Here is an 18,723-nt window from a genome sequence, read left to right on the forward strand (position 1 = left end):
CTATCTTAATCGGCAGCGTGCGACCACAGCAGTGGCTATATGGCGCCACCTGGTGGTCGTTAACACCCAGCATGGACGCGGATTTCTACCTATTGACCTTTCTCAGCTTTTGGAAACAGGGAAATGAAATTCGAAGTGCTATCATTTTCGACTGTAAACCGAGTTGAAGGTATACGCTAGAAGAGTTTTACTTTTCTCCAACTTAATCAAGCCATTCGTGTGTAACGTTATTATGTATGGTTCGACAAGATAAACTCCAACCCTTATCATAGAAGTTAAAGAAGTTTCAAAAGTACAGCCTATACTTCCATGAACATGGCTTGGAGTAGGAGGACGCCTCCTCTCCATCTGACCCCATCCGTCTAGAGCGCAGCGCACACGATAAACCCGCCGACCTCCGCGCGCTTGGCGGGTAACAGTTATGGACTCGGTACGGTTGAACTGCGGAGGCCTTTCGCTGGGAGGCGGCGTGATGACGCGGCACCAGGGGCTTGTGGCGGGTACGGGCACGGCCGAGCTGGAAACACCGTGGCTGGGGTGGTTGTCCCACGGTGACCATGGATACGTGCTGCGTTTAGTTTCAGACCTCAGTGGATTTGGATGCCCGGCCGCGGTTTTTCATGGGGATTTGTGAACTTGGAGTGTGTTTGGATGTAGAACCAGATACCAAAAAGAATGAAGTGTTTGACTTTGGTTTGGCGCTTGGAGCACCACGTGCGTGGGGCCTACGCGTCGTCCGCACCACGGACGTCGAGCAGTCGATCATTCTTTCACCTCGTCATGCCCTTTCCTTTGTCTCTCTCTCTCTCTCTCTCTCTCTCTCTCTCTCTCTCTCTCTCTCTCTCTCTTGCGCTTTCTTTCCCTCTCTCTCTCTCTCTCTCTCTCGCGCTCTCTCTCGCGCACCCACCACACCACAACTCGGACGGACTTGGGTGTCCTGTGACGCGAGAGGCTGAAAGCAGCGGCAGATTTATTTACCGCGCAATGGAAGGACTTTTCTCAAAGTTACGTTTTTCGATGTTTTTTAATCATGAATAATAATAAACCATCGCATGCCACCATGCCCTGACAGACACTTGTAGAGCGCGAGACGGAGGGGATGCGCATTTGGTGTGACGCAAGTCAGAAGAACCGAGGGAAGGGAGGCGGAGGAGGCGGAGGAGGAATCGCTGCCGTCAGCAGCGCTGCCTTTCTGGCCCATCATCACGTCCGTGTCCTGGCGACCTCGCCGCGGCCTGTTCTAATGTGAGGTCCCGGTGACCCGCTGGCTCACTTGGGCCCCGTTCCTGAGTCGTTCATTGACCGTCAAAGGGAACGTGATACTTAAATAATTCACAATTAGCTACGTCTCTTTGCTTAATAGCACGTGACGAGAAAATGGGCTCTCAAATTTTCCAAATGGAAAAGAAGAAAGGTTAGAAAAATGGGCATACACTTCAACTTGTGTAGCTACTGGAGTCTCTCTCTCTCTCCCTCCCTCTCTCCCCTCTGACTCTCCTGCTATCCTCTCTCGTTCGGTCTCTGGTTCTGTTTCTCTCTCCTCGTCGGTGTGACCTCCCCCACTCAGGCCTCTTCATCCATCACAACAACATTTCTCATCCCTAATCCCTTGTCTTCCGGCAGTGACGCTGAAACCGCATTTGGCTCTGCGGCACATTTTTCCGAAAATGTTTTCTCTCGCCTTGTAGCTTTCCAAGAAACCTCCGGGTTTGCCAATTAAAAGAGCAGTAATTTGTCAACACTGGGCAGCGTTCCATTCATTCGAAAGTAAAACTCCCGAGAAGCCCTTGTTGAAAATAAATTATTTATTTAGGTTTTTAGTTAGCAAAGATTATGACGCAGCAAGTGTACGGCCCTAGAGCGCGTCGTAAACAACATGGATCATCTGTGTCATATGCAGGCCTTTTTCTCGCACGCACGCACGCACACACACACACACACACACACACACACACACACACACACACACACACACACACACACACACACACACACACACACACACACACACACACACACACACACACACACACACGCACACACTTGAGAAGAGCTATATACACTATGTTTAGTGAAATGTTTGCAATCTAAACATGTACAGTGTATTCCCTGTTACGTTGTGCGGTTGGGGTCAGGCCAGCTTCTCCAGTGCGGTGTGTAGGACCCTCAGGCCCTCCTCCATCTGGTCCAGGGTGTGCTGGATCTTCTCGGGCTGGTCCAGGACCTCCACGCTGCAGGTGAACGGGTCGTAGCGGACCGAGAAGGGCCGGTTGATCTTTGCAGAGAACTTCCTGTTGGGGCGAGAAAGTGGTCCGTGGGATTCCCTGTTGTGGGCTCACCGGGTGTGTGAAGGTTTTCGGCAACACAAGCTGTTTCCCTCTTACACACATGCATGTTGCATGTTGTACGTCCTTGCACCTTAGAATAGTACTTAGCATGGTGTAGCATCTTATCCTAGCTTTCTTTGTTGTGTACAGGGAATGGGTTAACCTAGTGATGGTTAGTGCTTGGCACTTGGTTCTATGAACATCCCCCTGTACCGACAGCGATATATTGTTGTTTTTCTTTCTTCTGACAAACACACTTATTGTAAGGCCCTTTGACCAGACTTCTTGGTCGACTGTACCAACTACGGTGGGTTGATCTATATCCACCAATTGGGGGCCCTTTAATAAATATGCTCTTCCCTTTTTCGTGCATGGTCATGCATGCTCTTATAGATTTGGTTGTTTATGCCATAAAAATAGTTTATTACATTTTTGGTAACGATTTCAATACAAAATGGCCGCCCACCTCACCTCATCTTGACCTTGGCGTCCTCAAAGCTCTCGGACACAAAGTAGACGGGCTGGTAGGTCTGGTCCTGGTAGGGCTGGACAGACGTCAGCTCAGGCTCGAACGGCCGGCACTCGGGCTCGTTCGACAGGGCGTACTGCAAGACAGATCCAATCCGACTTTATTGATGAAGCCCATTTCAGACGAACAATAACAACTCAAAGGCGCTGACAATCGCTGTAAAAGGAGAATAACAATACAGAATAAATGATTAAATAAAACAAAGGTTAAGCCAAGTAAATATTCCTAGAATCCTTCTCAAGTAGAATAGAGGCGTGCCAAAGTCAGTACATCATATTGATAAGCGTTGAAGTTGCAGACTAAATACAATAAATAATTGGGATACATTGAATGTGTGTCCAACTAAACCAGCGATAAAAGATAAATGCGAACTCGAAACATGATGATAAATAATACAACATAAAATGTGACCCGAAAAGCCCCACAACCCCAATAAATTCACTTAGAAGCTGGTCTGCATTTAAGGATTGTTGACTCTTTTTGAGGACAGGCAGACCAGATGTCTGTCTGATCTGTGTTGAAGAACCAAGGAGGATGGAGGAAAAATGAACAACTTACAACTAGTTCACCATATGAGGATAAGAGGCCGGCGCCATAGGCCTTCAAAGCACCGTTCTGTTTGCAGAGACCGAACTCCAGGGTAAACCAATACAACTGTTATGTGGGGGGGGGAGAGAAAGCCAGATGGTTACACATAGTATGCAGTACCGAATTTACATCCCTAGATGGGGACATAAACCCAAAATGTAATGGCCCCTACCAACCGTCCCCTCAGTTAAAGGTGTCATTCCCCGAGAAACCGTTTAATCTTGTTCCATTTGAAATACGAAAGGTTATTCGGAGTTGCATTTGCATGCTGGACGTGAAAATGTTCTTCTACCTCGATTGCCTGCATTACCAAATTAAAGAAAATAGAGGTGTAAACAAGCGAATTAGAAAAGCCTCACCAACTGACGTCAGTTGGTGAATCAGTTCTCATGGCCTCGCCCACCTTGCCTTGCGACGGCCCACAGGAAGACAGTACTGTTTTTGCGGCGAGGTGACACATTCATTCACGGGGTACGGCGGGAGTCTTGGCGGCCAGGAGTTGCGGGAGTGCCGACCGCCACGACTCCTGCCGTGCCCCGTTAATGAATGAATGAATGTCCAATCCAACCATTGCTTTCTCAACTCTTCTTTCTTGGCCAAGAGATGCAACGTTGATTTGTTGCATCTGTGTCTCTCTCGCTGTGTCTCTCTCTCCGTCTCCCTCTCTCTCATTCTCCCTCTCTGTGTCTCTCTCTCCTTCTCCCTCTATCTCTCTCTCTCTCTATCTCATTCTCCCTCTCCCTGTGTGTCTCTCTCTCTCTCTCTCCTTCTCTCTCTCTCTCTCTCTCTCTCTCATTCTCCCTTTCCCTGTGTGTCTCTCTCTCCTTCTCTCTCTCTCTCCATCTCCCTCTCTCTGAGTCTCTCTTGAAGTTGAATTGGTTTTATTACTGTGATGAACTGTTCTGTTAGCCAATCAGAGGCGAGACATTTGCAATTCATGAATATTCATGAGTAAGAGCTCAAAATCCTGTCGTTTCTCCCCGCCCACCTCGTCTACCACACTAGAACAGGGTGAAACAAGAGCAACAGAGCATTTTGTTCACCAAAACCAACACACAGGCCATTCATTACTACTAGTGACCACCGCAAAATGAATGAAAGATTATACAATGACACCTTTAAAACTCAATGATTCACTGATATTTAGTTCAAATTTGTGCAATTTTTAAATTCCTCATTGCTATAAAAATGATATTAAGATGGAGGGTATATTCATTATTTTATTATCGATTGACAGAAAGTGTTGAGTGATGGTCACACGTCTAAACTCTTACCGTTGAAAGTTTTTCAATGTCCTCATCGGACGCTCCAAGCGAAGCTAGTCCAATCTCCTAGAGAGCAGATCAACATGATGAGGTTCCGCTCAACAGGATGAGGTTCCGCTCAACATGATGAGGTTCCACTCAACAGGATGAGGTTCCACTCAACAGGATGAGCTTCCGCTCAACAGGATGAGGTTCCGCTCAACAGGATGAGGTTCCGCTCAACATGATGAGGTTCCACTCAACATTATGAGGTTCCACTCAACAGGATGAGCTTCCGCTCAACAGGATGAGGTTCCGCTCAACAGGATGAGGTTCCGCTCAACATGATGAGGTTCCACTCAACATTATGAGGTTCCACTCAACATGATGAGGTTCCACTCAACAGGATAAGGTTCCGCTCAACATGATGAGGTTCCGCTCAACAGGATGAGGTTCCGCTCAACATGATGAGGTTCCACTCAACATTATGAGGTTCCGCTCAACAGGATGAGGTTCCGCTCAACATGATGAGGTTCCACTCAACATGATGAGGTTCCACTCAACATGATGAGGTTCCACTCAAACTCAACCCCGACCCGACTGTACCAAATGTACACATCAATATCAAAACTGTAACGATGGCCACTGCACAAAGCCGTCAAACGGTGGCACAAAGTACAACGCTTACCTGTGAAAACTCTGCAAATTCCTTATCAGCCAGCATGGGAACGTGACCCAGAAGCTCATGACAACAATCCCTGTCGGATAAAAAGAAAAAAAGAGGAGATCAGCGATGCCCTACAAACGCTGGATGGATCACGGCGCCGTCGCCCCGACACTGGGCCCAAACTGGGCGGCGTGCGGCTGGGTCAGGGGACAGGGTCCGGCCTAGTCGTGTGACTCACGGCTCAGGGGAGTGCATTGGCGTTGAGGCGTGGCGGATGTACTGGGTGCACTGGAACACTCGGAACGCCAGGCTGGCCAGGAAGTCCCGGGCAGACAGCAGCCCCATGGCCGGCCGCAGCTGGAAGCCCGTCTTCTCTGAGAGACAGTCGGGGGAGAACGAGTCCCGATAATCACCTTACATGATCATTTGAACGTTATCGCTGGGCTAACTACTGTAGTTCAGTCATTGAGTAAGGCTTTGTTTTTGGCACTTTCATTCAACTGAAAAGGTGTGAGTGTGAGTGAGCGTTTGTGTTGTGGAGCAGCCGTGAATGCGCACCATACTTTGTCCTTTTCTCAGTATCACCTCAAACTAAAAGTCAATACACAACGCATCATTCAGTTCCTAGTGACTGAACCGTTTCACACAGGCTTCCTGTTCACAGATATCTGCTGCAGGCACATGAGTTGATGGAGGATTTGGAGGAGAATCTGCCAGGAATACTTCAGCAGTACTACAGCGATACAACGGCGAATAATATTTGTAAAACGCTCGAATTTCTCACGCGTTGTGAATGTATTGTTCAGCGCACACCTGCACAGTCTCACAGATGTTTTCCTCCCTCTTTTAGTCTTTCACTCACTCACCCCCTCCCACACCCCCTCCCTCCCTCCCTCACTAACTCTCTCCCTCACTCGCTACCTCCCTTCCTCCCTCACTCCTCTCTCCCTCCCTTCCTCCATCACCTCTCCCTCTCTCTCTCTCTCTCACTCTCTCCCTCCCAGTCTTTCCTCACCTTTGAGAAACGCGGAGACTTCCCGGAGCTGTGGGATCCGGTCGTCTCCGTAGCCACACTCCCTCTCTAACTGCTGTAGCGCGTCCAGGAACTGTCGGCATGCCATGTTGGGGTAGATGCTGCGCAGAGTGCGGTACACCTCCCTCCTGTGGCGACACACGAGGTCACATGGCACGTCGTGCTACACGTCTCGCCTATAGAACTCATTCAATCTAACTCCGTGCTTGTTGTACGCCGCGGTGCCGCCATCTCACCATGTGGAGACTTCCTCTGTTGTGTATTCCACCGTAGGTAACGGGTCCCCCCTGTGGCCAAAAAGAATCAATGCAGTGAGGCCGCTATTCACTGTTAATATTCCATTCTATTATATCATATTATATTATTACTAGCATTCACTATTCTTACTATTCGCTATTATTTACTGTATTTTAGTTATTTAGCAGACGCTGGTATCCAATGCAACCGGAGGAGGGATCACGTCATGATATGAGGATTAGGTGGAGTTTAGGGACATTGGGTTTACGGTGACTTCAGATTCGAGGATGTCCGTTTGAGGACGTTTGAGGACTTTGGGAGTCGAACCCAATATATCTAGCTCATGTCCCACATAAGTCCCCAATAGCGAACATGTTTAGCATAAATGCTTAAATATTCCTTGGATTTATTTGCATTTTAATTCCTATTGGCAATTTCCTAATATTTGGGCAGAGAGACCACACCGTTTCCTATTTCCTATGTGCACCTTTACGTGTACAATGACAATAAAGTTAAATTAAACTGAATCGACAGGTTACTCACTGTTTGTAGCTGAAGGCGAGGTCGGATAAGAGCGCTCTCCGTTTTCTGTATTCTGGATCACTGAATCCCTGCAAAACGGGAATGATTATTTCGTGCGCATTCTTAGGGAAATTTTAAACACATAACGTTATCCAGTATAATGAAATACATACAGGGTGTTCCTTATCCACGTCGGGATCAAATTTGGTGATCAACAAGTTGCACCTGTCCAACTCTTTAATCTTCCGAGGGAACCAGGGAACTGTGTCGCAGAGGGGGAAGATTTATTAATGATAACGCACAAGCAGCAATGCAGCATTATACAGAACCGGTCAAACGCATTCCCGTAACAGGCCGACCACAGGAGAACACTTTACGAAAACCGCGTACCTTTTTCTTCCGGGAAGGTGCGGATGTCGTCCGCCACCTTTCTGAGTGAGTTGATGAAGACGTCGAGGTCCGCGCCGTGCACCTCACACCTGAGGAAGAACTCAAGGTCCCCCGGCCCCGGGCTGTTCTTCCCCTTCCTCGCGGGTCGACTTTCCACATGGAGAAGTTTAGCTTCAAACGTCTGAGGTGAAAAACACCACATGGTAGTCCAGTGTCACTAAACTCATATTTATTTTTCTAGAAATGACGACCAAATATCATAAAGGTTTTTTTTTTTTTTTTTGCTCACCTCGAATATCTTCCCCGTTTTGAAGAACCCCGAATTCTTCTCGTTGCTGAGGGCGAACACGACGTTCAGGACGACGCGCTCGTCCTTGGTCTCGAAGCCCGGGTGGTCTCCGTAGGGCCCTGGCGAGGGGGGCCCTCCGGCCCCTCCCGCGCGCTCCTTCCGCGCGTCTTCGATCAGGCTCTGTCTCCTCCCGCCAAACGGCACGCTCTGCACCGCGTTGTCCGTCTTCATCTCAACGACGGGATCTCTATCTGTAATGCGTAAAATTACAATAGGAACTGTATTTGACCCGATATGTGTGTCCCCTGTCGGGAAAGGACCGATGTGGTTGGATGTGTGGTCATTCGGGGCTATTTGAGGACCTGCCAACCACGCGTGGACGCTTGCTGTGGCTCGTCATTTGAATCGTTTATGGAGATCAGTTACGCAATATGCCGACGGGATTTATTTTTAAGGTCTTTTGCGTCATAAGCCTACATTTTCTTTTGAGGATAAATCAGCTGCTTTGGATCAAGACATAGCCATTCATCCGAGCGTTCGTTAATCTTATCAATAAACGTGTGGTTGGGGCCTATATAGTAGGCCTAATCGCCCCTGATAATTGATCATTATGTCTGGGATGAGCAGCCCTAATATCTGATAGACACATTAATCCAACGTCCTGATCAAATTGACCACTTGATTGTCATTTTTTTTATCATTATAATTTTTTTAAGAGGATGTGTTTGGGCTACAGTAAGATATATGCCTGCATAATAGAGGTTCAAAAAAATTCACACGAGTCCTTAATATGTTTATTTGTTTTATCAATTTCACAGTTGTACATGCATTCAACAGAAAACATAATAAACGTCGTCAATAAAAGATAGGCTATTAATAGGTTCGACTGCGACAACGGAAAAGCCATCTAATCTACTTCTCTCTTCGAAAATATAAGGTTATAGAACTAGGCCTACGTCAGATAAATGGGTGGCTAAAATATTATAATTATATCGGCTGGTATAAAATACGATGACGCAGTGATTTTATGAAAGAAAGAAATAATCTTCAAAGGAGACTCATTAGTAGCCTGATTGGTTATATTTACAGTCATCTCAAAAGGTTAAACATTGAACAATTGGCTCATGTGTTTACAATTATAGCTTTTGGCGCATCAATGGACAGAAGACAAGGACTGCGCTTTGCGTCGAGACATCCCTCATCATCTTAAGCCTATGATATCTAAAAGCATGCAGTATGACAAGGCACAATGTTCACTCCAATTTCTTCAAGGCGTTGCACAGAAGTCCCATCTCATCTGAAATATCAAACATAAAGAAAATGTAAACGTATTTCGTAGAATTGTTCTCAAGTAGGCTATGGCATCATTTAGAGATTACAATAAATTAATACATGTAGCCAACATGTGTTATCACAATAAGGCTGACCACATGTATTAGCTTACTGCCGTCTTACATTTCACATGCTGTTTGACAAAATGTAGAATAACCAGCTGTTTTTTCCTAAACGAACTAAAACAGATTAAAAAGGAAAGACCCGTGCTGCGTGCGTGATGTGTATGTGTTTGCTCGTGCTTGTGGTGCGTGCGTGTGCGTGCGTGCGTGTGTTTCTGTGTGTGTGCGCGCGCGCGTGTGTGTGCGTGCGTGCGTGCGTGTGTTCGTACTGTTGATGTTTTCAGCGAGGTTGCGGAGCTGCTGGGTGTTGTCCAGCACCTCGATGCTCTGCGTGTATGCGTTGTAGCGCACCGTGAAAGGCCTGGGAATAGTAGCGGCAAATTTCCTGTAGGGGGCAGCAGAGAGCACCTCTCATCAATCATACAAATAAGTCTATTAAAGGCAATAATGCGAATAACATCCATGAAATGGATACAATTGAGCTGTACACTTCGAATTCGATTTATTTATTGAAAACACATATATGTTTGTCATAGAAGCATATTCAGAGTATTCGTCCTGCTATATTTACATATCAGTGTAACCCCAATACTTGTCATGAGATGATTAAGTATGTTCCGTTTCTTTATTTGTTGATTATAATTATCGTTGTACCTGACTCTCTCCTTGGCATCCTCGAAGCTCTCAGCCACAAAATACACGGGTTGGAATTCGGTGATCGGGTATTTCTGGAGGCTGGTCTTCGCCGGCTCAAATGGGCGGAGCTGGGGCTCGTCCGTCAAACAATACTGCATAACAACGAAGGAGGGAACCATTAGGGTATCTTCCTCTGCTTTGTATTGCCCTCCTGACGACGACCAACTAAAGAAGGGCATCAACAATTTTTTGTGTTGTGAAAACATGCTGGTTTTCCTATTTAAATGATCACCACCAAACAGGTCAAGAATGAGAATAAAACAACAGAATAAAACATCTTTAAAATTTTACATATCAGAAAAAAAATAAATAAATCATGATTCGTATGGGCATTGTTTTTTCTCCGTAATTAACATTTCCTGTACGTTTTATGTAACAACAGTCATTTTTCCAGAATAATTTCCTCCGAGGTTAGAATTATTCATCGCGAAATAGTGTCCTGAATTCATTCCTGTTTGGTCCTGGTTTCCATGGACGCGCTCTACTGGTTAACAGGAAGTGCAGTTGGTATCAGGCCCCGCCCCCCAGCCCTAATGTGGCTCTCAGCAGGGTGGATCCTCTGCTGCCCCTAACCCATCACTGAAGTATAACTGTCCTCCGCCCGACCATCGCTAACCTACCCATCACTAACCTACCCATCCATCACTAACCTACCCATCCAGCTCCACTAACCTACCCATCCATCACTAACCTACCCATCCATCACTAACCTACCCATCCAGCTCCACTAACCTACCTATCACTAACCTACCCATCCATCGCTAACCTACCCATCACTAACCTACCCATCCATCACTAACCTACCCATCCAGCTCCACTAACCTACCCATCCATCACTAACCTACCCATCCATCACTAACCTACCCAACCAGCTCCACTAACCTACCCATCCATCACTAACCTACCCATCCATCACTAACCTACCCATCCATCACTAACCTACCCATCACTAACCTACCCATCACTAACCTACCCATCCATCACTAACCTACCCATCCAGCTCCACTAACCTACCCATCCATCACTAACCTACCCATCCATCACTAACCTACCCATCCAGCTCCACTAACCTACCCATCCATCACTAACCTACCCATCCATCACTAACCTACCCATCCATCACTAACCTACCCATCACTAACCTACCCATCACTAACCTACCCATCCATCACTAACCTACCCATCCAGCTCCACTAACCTACCCATCGCTAACCTACCCATCCAACACTAACCTACCCATCCATCACTAACCTACCCATCCAGCTCCACTAATCTACCTATCACTAACCTACCCATCCATCACTAACCTGCCCATCACTAACCTACCCATCCATCACTAACCTACCCATCCATCACTAACCTACCCATCCAGCTCCACTATCCTACCCATCACTAACCTACCCATCCATCACTAACCTACCCATCACTAACCTACCCATCCACCACTAACCTACCCATCCATCACTAACCTACCCATCACTAACCTACCCATCCATCACTAACCTACCCATCCATCACTAACCTACCCATCACTAACCTACCCATCCAGCTCCACTAACCTACCCATCCATCACTAACCTACCCGTCCATCACTAACCTACCCATCCATCACTAACCTACCCATCCAGCTCCACTAACCTACCCATCCATCACTAACCTACCCATCCAGCTCCACTAACCTACCCATCCAGCTCCACTAACCTACCCATCCAGCTCCACTAACCTACCCGTCCAGTACCCAGTGATCTACTCACCCTAAGACATGAGTCAGGGGAAGGTACCTATAAGCGTACCGTGCAGGTTCCCCCCAGTGACACATCGGTTAACCCTGGACCTGATCTGACCGCTGAGGAGGACCCCTCACTGGACACACTAAATCAAGCTAACCTTGTGGGTCCTAACCTTGGGACCAGAAGGCCTAGTGGTTCCCCGTCAGATCGATCCCATAAGTTACGGTGTGGCCTTTTTTATATGTGTGTGTGTGAGTGTGTATGCATCTTTGGGTGTGCGTGCGGGCATATCTTTGCGGGTGTGTGTTTCGGGTTGTGTTTGACAAGGTGAGATGAAACAAGAACACACACACGGCCGGAGCAGAAGCTGCAGACCAACCTGGAGTTCTCCGAATGACGAGAGCAGCCCAGCCCCGTAGGCCTTGATCTCAGCGCCCTGTTTGCACAGACCGAACTCCACGGTGAACCAGTACACCTGGGGGGGGGGTACATGGGACCACAAATGGGGTCAGAGGGCACCAAGCAGGGGTAATGTGTGCAGGGGGAGGGTTGGGTCTCGTGTCGGGGGTACTCACGGTGGCGAGCTTCTCGATGAACTCGTCGGGGGCTCCCAGAGACGCTAGACCTATCTCCTGCGTGGAGAAACAAACAAATGAACAGACACACAAACGCACGTGGGTCAGAAGGCTGTAGGAGCGATGGGGAAGGGTGGACGGAATCAGACAGCAATGATAATTTTGTCGTCGTTTTCTGCTCAGCCTTTGGGTGAAGAAATCGGAACTCCTCATAGTGTGTCAAACCTTAGTGACAGCACATTGGTCTCTGTATATTGGCACTGAATTGGATTTGGCCGTACCTGGGAGAACTGTGCAAAGCTGGGATCGGCAAACAGTGGAACATGGCCGAGGAGCTCGTGGCAAATATCCCTGAAATTAGCGGAAACACGATGAGAGAGAAGATATGTTTTGGATAAAGACACAATGGCACAGACGCTATACAGCACTAGTTTTCAAATTGCACGCCACGCATTAAACACATATAACACAATACAATTATATAAATACATACTTCCACTGCTATTTACTAACCCTAACCCTAACCCCGGGTTCTGCCTAAAGACCCCCCCCCCCCCGACTCTGGCCTAGTCTCACAGGGACACACAGCAGGGTGGGACTCACGGTTCGGGCGTGTACATGGGCTTGGAGGCATGGCGGATGTACTGCGTGGAGTGGAACACGCGGAACGCCAGCCCGGCCAGGAAGTCCCTGGAGGAGAGCAGGCCGGCCACGGGCCGCAGACGGAACCCAGTGCACGCTGGAACATGGAGAGGGGGTTTAGGTTTCAATTATGAGCCGTCGGAATAATCTGAAAATCAAGCTTCCGACTGGGAAAACTCCCAGCTGGGAGCGCCCTCTCTAGTCGCTGGTCATTGCCAAGTCAAGCTTTGATACCTAGTTACAAACACTGTCTAGAACCCACTCTTAGGTTAGCTATAACTGATGTGCTACGATTCCTAGTTAGCGAACCCTGGTAAGCTACTATACCTTGTAAGCTAAAAAACCTCTGACTTCAAACCTTGTAAGCTAAAATACCTAGTACTTATTGACCTAGTAAGCTAAAATACCTAGTACTTAAAAACCTGGTTAGGTAAAATACCTAGGAAATTAAATCTGCCACGCTACATTAGCTGTGATACATAGCTAATGTTAGCTCCTCCTGATCAACTACAGCACCTTTACACCAGGTGAGCAACGTCATTCACGACGTCCCCTCCCGTTCACGCACACCTCCACCCCAGGTGAGCTATGTCGTTCACGTACATTGCAGGAAGCGGGAGATCTCCTCCAGCTGGGGGATGTTGTCCTGCCTGTAGCCGCAGTACTTCTCCAGCAGGGGAAACACGCGGTTGTGCTCGCGGCAGGCGTGAGTCGGGTACAGCGTCTTCAGCTCCATGAAGACAGTGCCCCAGGTAGCCTTCTCCTCCGCTGTGTACTCCACCTTGGGGATCACCTGGCCACTGCGGGGGGGGGGGAGGGGGGGGTTATAGTTACTCCACACATCGGGAATCACCTGGTCGCTAATCGAACGTAGCTTCTTCTTGTTAGCTTGCATGAGAATCTGAATGTTTTTCGTTGCCTCGGAAATCTGAAGGCAGTTATTTTTATTTGGTTAAGAGTTTGAGGTGTCAAGTGAGTGAACTCTTTATGTTTGTTAGGAAGGGATGTTAGTGTCTCTATAGTCAAAGTCAAAGTCAAAGTCAGGCTTATTGTCAATTACAACAAATGTACAAGACAAATAGACGACTCGAAATTTCATTTGTCTCCAACCTGCTTTGCATTAAGTATATATACTGTCATTTGTTGTATTACAACATCTTTAAGCCTAATTATCAAACTTTTGTGCTTGGACTTTGTGGGTTTGCAAGCAGTTGTTCTATACCATCAAGCACATTCTACCTATCACAGGTTAGATGTTTTTGGAATGGAGGTAGAGAGTGACCTAACAACTTTCTTGTCTATGTAGCTAAATGGGTACGATGATAGTCAATTCTGAATAATACATTTGCCAAAGTTATTGCTTTTACCTGTAGGGCTAAGTCCTTGGTTACCATGACCTATCAGATCACTGAGCCTCTGAGTCCTGCTCACGCTGCTTATGAAGTGCGTATGAGGACCAAATTATGAGGAGCATTTGTTGTGGAGGACCGCTAACTGCGGCGCGCGTCACAGGACGCTGCGACGCACCTCGAGCCCGTTTGGTCCCGCGGTGACGGGGGGGTGAATGGCCGGTGTCTCTGTGACGTTTGTAGGGCTTTGTAGTGCCTCTCAATTATACCAACCCAATTATACACTCAAAGAGCCGTCGCTTCAAACCCCCCCCACCTCCACCCAAAATGGCCCCCATTTGGTTTGCCATATATTATTTACGATAAGATGCAACAGGCAGGAAGCAGCTTTGCATCGACAGTGTGAGCATAGAGGGCCTGTGGTGTTTTAGGGGGGGCCGTCCCCGTTAGGACATGACGAGTTGTAGGGTTACACACTCGTGATGGGCCACAGTTTAGGGCGCGGCCGTGAGTAGTGAGCGGTAGACCTACTGTCTGTAGTTGTAGGCGATGTCCGCAAACTCCTTTCTGCGACTCCGGTACACTGGGTCAGTGAATCCCTGTAGAGACGCACACACACACACACGCACACCCGCACAAACACAAACACACACACACACACACACACACACACACACACACACATACAAACACCATTAAATAAAAGAGGGGGAAATCCTATGGTCATAATAGACCCCTTTGACAAAGTTACTCGCTCCATAATTCCAACAGCCCCTCACCCCCCTCCCCCCTTTCCACACACACACACACACACACACACACACACACACACACACACACACACACACACACACACACGCACACACACACACACACACACACACACACACACACACGCACACACACACACACATACACATACACACACACTCACAGAGCCCCCGCCACACACACACACACACACACACTCACATACACCCACAATAAAACATATTCAAATGAGGCCTTTGTAGAGTGTTGTTCAGCACAGGGTGCATACATTACACTTTAATGGCAAAAGGGAGCAATTATCTGTAATTACTGGAGCGCAATTAGAGCCATGACATCCATTTTGTGTTCAGATCGTTTCCATTAGAATAGACGGCGGGGAAGGGCCTGTCATCTCCACGCGGCCTTGTTCAAACAACATGTGGGCCGGAGTGGACACGCACTGCAAATAATACAACCCCCCCCACAAACACAGACACACACACACACACACACACTCATCTCACCGGGTGATCAGAGTCCAGCTCGGAGCCGTAGCTCAGGATCTGGTTGGCAAAGCGGTCCAAGTCCTGGATGTCGTTCGGGAACCACGGGACTGGGCGGAAGGTAACGAAACACAACCAGAGTCAAGCCTGCTCCGTCGTTGGGTTCATTCTCGGCCCTTGTCTCGCTCTGGGTGTAAAACCTTTCGACATAGCATGAAGATCCATCGGCGCTTCCTTATAACATCAAGTACATCCAAACACATGATGGACACAACGTCGTCTTTTTGGAAGTGCAGGTCTACGAAAGTGCAAACAAACTCGTGTGTGTCCCTCAGCCCCATCAAAACAAATCAAACCCCGGGGGGTTGACGGGACATGGTGAGGGTGAGGGACGATTCGAAACCCAACCCGTTCCCGTCCCGACCCGTCCCTCACATTATCCTGACGGACTGCTCCCTGGTCCCAGAACAGCCCCCATTAGGGCTGTTCTGGGACCATTCCTGAGGCCACATCCACGGGAATGGGCCGGAGGCAGACTGGTTGGGATAGCCGTCGGCCGAGGAACGCCCCGGGACGGCAACACACTGCAGTGTGATAATCATTAGAGCACTGTGTGTGCGTGTGTGTGTGTGTGTGTGTGTGTGTGTGTGTGTGGCCTTGTGTTTGTGTGTATTTGTGTGCATGTATGTGGCCTTGTGTGTGCGTGTATTTGTGTGCATGTATGTGGCCTTGTGAGTGTTCGATTTGTGTGTATGTATGTGGCCATGTGTGTGTGTGTGTGTGTGTGTGTGTGTGTGTGTGTGTGTGTGTGTATGCGTCTGTGTGTGTGTGTGTGTGTATGTATGTGGCCTTCTGTGTCTGTGTATGTGTGTGTGCTTGCATATGTGCCCATGAGTGTTTGTGTCTGTGAGTGTATGTGGCGTTCTGTATGTGTGTGTGTGTGTGTATGTCTGTGAGTGTATGTGGCATTCTGTATGCGTGTGTGTGTGTGTGTGTGTGTGTGTATGTGGCGTTCTGTATCTGTGTGTGTCTGTGTGTGTATGTGGCATTCTGTATGTGTTTGTGTGTGTGTGTATGTGGCGTTCTGTATCTGTGTGTGTCTGTGTGTGTATGTGGCGTTCTGTATGTGTTTGTGTGTGTGTGTATGTGGCGTTCTGTATCTGCGTGTGTCTGTGAGTGTATGTGGCGTTCTGTATGCGTTTGCGTGTGTGTGTGTGTGTATGTGGCGTTCTGTACGCGTGTGTGTGTGTGTCTGTGTGCGAGTGTACGTGGCGCTCTGTATGCGTGTGTGTGTGTGTGTGTGTGTGTCTGTGCGTGTATGTGTGCGTGTGCGTGTTTGGTTTGTGTTAGCGAGGGCCGGGCGGGGTCACCCCATTCTTCCGTGTGGATTTATGCGGGTCACGGACGCTCCGGCCCAGACCATCAATCTACATCTGGTCGGGTCTTGGTGCGCCGCCGGCCTGCCGACTACAATAGCGCCGCAGCAGGCCGGCCTCCGTAAACAGCCTGCCTCTATAACCAGCCATAAATACAAGAGCCGCCCACCACCACAGGCACCAGCCCCTGACCCCCCCTCTTGACCCAGAGCCGGGGGCCGCGCTGAGAGGTCCATGGTGGGACTGTCTGTCGCTGTCCTCCGAACCCCCCCCCTGTCACAGCGATGGCCTGTTTGCTGCTCGGCCGGGGGGGTGGCAGGGTAGGGTTTCTGGGGGGGTCGCGCCAGGCCACATAGGGCCCCCAGTGTTCCAGGGAGGCCTCTTGTTGGTCCTCAATAACTAAACTAATGTCAGCCTGGAAACAAGCAATCATAAAGAGCTAGGCCACGCCGCCAGACAGCGGCGTGGCCGGTCTCCGTGGCGACGGGGCCGGGGCATTACTCCGGGGCTGACTGGGTGGCGTACGGAGGCGCTGCACCCGCTAATCGGATCAGCTGGGGACAGTCTGTCTGCGTCGGGACGTCCCGATGACGGATCACGCGACCTCGGCGTTGATTCCGCCTCCTCTCGTATGAAATACGTTCATTGTGCGTTGACTGTGTTGTCCTTTATGCTGAGAACGGTGCTTTCAGAACTGCGATGGATTCAAACCACACTGTTTTTTCATTAACCTCATTAAATGTTTTAAAGTGTTTTCATGATTCGTTGATTGTGATTGGAAACTGTTACTGTTGCAATTTACCTTAGATTTGAGCAATAATAACTGATTAATAAGTTGAATGCTACTAATATTGAATGTTTTTTGTTTCAGTTTCAGAGAGGCTTTCCTGTTTGGAAAATTCCAGGGAATACTCACTCTGGGCTTATAATGTCACATAGTTCCTATGCTATTACTACACACACACGCACGCACGCACACGCGCGCACGCACACACACACACACACACACAGCTCACCTGTGTCCTTCTGTTTGTTGCGCGACAGCTCGTGCACCTGGCCGCTGATCTGGGACTTGAGGCCGTCGATGATGAGGTCCAGCGTCTGAGAGCAACTCGAGTCGACGTTGATGAAGAACTCGTACTCCTCCTTGTTGCTCCGCGACGGACGAGACTCGATGTGGGTCAGGTTGATGCCCTTCTCCTATTGGTCCCCCAGGAGTGGGACATAAGGCAGAGGAGAAGAGTGTTTTGTTTTCACACTCCTGCAGTAGACTCGCTAGGTAGCTATGCTCTGTTGATACTCGTGTTACAGGAATTGTTGCTTCATAACTAATTAAAACATTTATATGCCTATAATATGTTTCATGGTTATAATGGTGTGAGGTATACATTTGTTTCCACCGTCATTTTCATCTAAATTAGATAATTGAGGTGTATTATCGTATCTTTTTACGATTGCAAAATAAACAACTTGCATCATTTCACCACTAGATATCGCTGTAGGCTCACTGAAGTAATGTGCATTTCGCAGGCTCTCGCCTGGAGCGCTCTGGGGGGTTTCTCTGGCTCTGCCCAGCTAACTCAGCTTTTTATCATGCCATCAAATACATTCACAACATAACTAAAAACATATGCATGGCGTGTGAGACACGCCATGCATATGTTTTTTAAATTCACATAAAGGAGACATATCTCTTTATTTAACACATGGCAAGAGAGTGGGGTGCTTTGATTTGGCCTTCTTCTGCTACCCTCCTGGAATGGGACTTTGAATCCCGGGGGAATTTAAGGAACTTCAGTGAACATCGTTTGGTGATACCGCCTCTCTCATGACCTAAGGCGTAGCGGTGTGTCCAGCTTACAGACGGCGAGCCACCGAATCC

The 18,723-nt window shown here is 48.3% G+C and overlaps 2 protein-coding genes across 2 annotated transcripts in view; both read right to left on the bottom strand.

Annotated features, from left to right (window-relative positions):
* Positions 1-2,131: 2,131 nt before the first annotated feature.
* On the bottom strand, positions 2,132-8,057 carry th2 (tyrosine hydroxylase 2; the record flags this gene model as incomplete). Its single annotated transcript, XM_079735155.1, has 12 exons — positions 2,132-2,291; positions 2,799-2,932; positions 3,415-3,510; positions 4,719-4,775; positions 5,377-5,446; positions 5,594-5,729; positions 6,371-6,516; positions 6,625-6,675; positions 7,169-7,236; positions 7,321-7,409; positions 7,538-7,718; positions 7,827-8,057. 12 exons carry the CDS (start codon positions 8,055-8,057, stop codon positions 2,132-2,134), a joined length of 1,419 nt encoding a protein of 472 aa, XP_079591281.1.
* A 762-nt stretch (positions 8,058-8,819) lies between these two features.
* Positions 8,820-18,723, bottom strand: part of pah (phenylalanine hydroxylase) — a gene marked incomplete at its 5' end in the record, with an annotated part of 13,523 nt that continues 3,619 nt past the window's right edge. The window contains 11 exon segments of the mRNA XM_079735611.1: positions 8,820-9,123; positions 9,490-9,605; positions 9,875-10,008; positions 12,026-12,121; positions 12,222-12,278; positions 12,503-12,572; positions 12,825-12,960; positions 13,467-13,663; positions 14,744-14,811; positions 15,487-15,575; positions 17,858-18,041. Of these exon segments, the coding sequence (XP_079591737.1) occupies positions 9,080-9,123; positions 9,490-9,605; positions 9,875-10,008; positions 12,026-12,121; positions 12,222-12,278; positions 12,503-12,572; positions 12,825-12,960; positions 13,467-13,663; positions 14,744-14,811; positions 15,487-15,575; positions 17,858-18,041 (1,191 nt within the window). The 3' untranslated portion in view covers positions 8,820-9,079.

Source organism: Pollachius pollachius, assembly GCF_949987615.1.
Source record: "Pollachius pollachius genome assembly, chromosome: 4".
Lineage (NCBI taxonomy): Eukaryota > Metazoa > Chordata > Actinopteri > Gadiformes > Gadidae > Pollachius > Pollachius pollachius.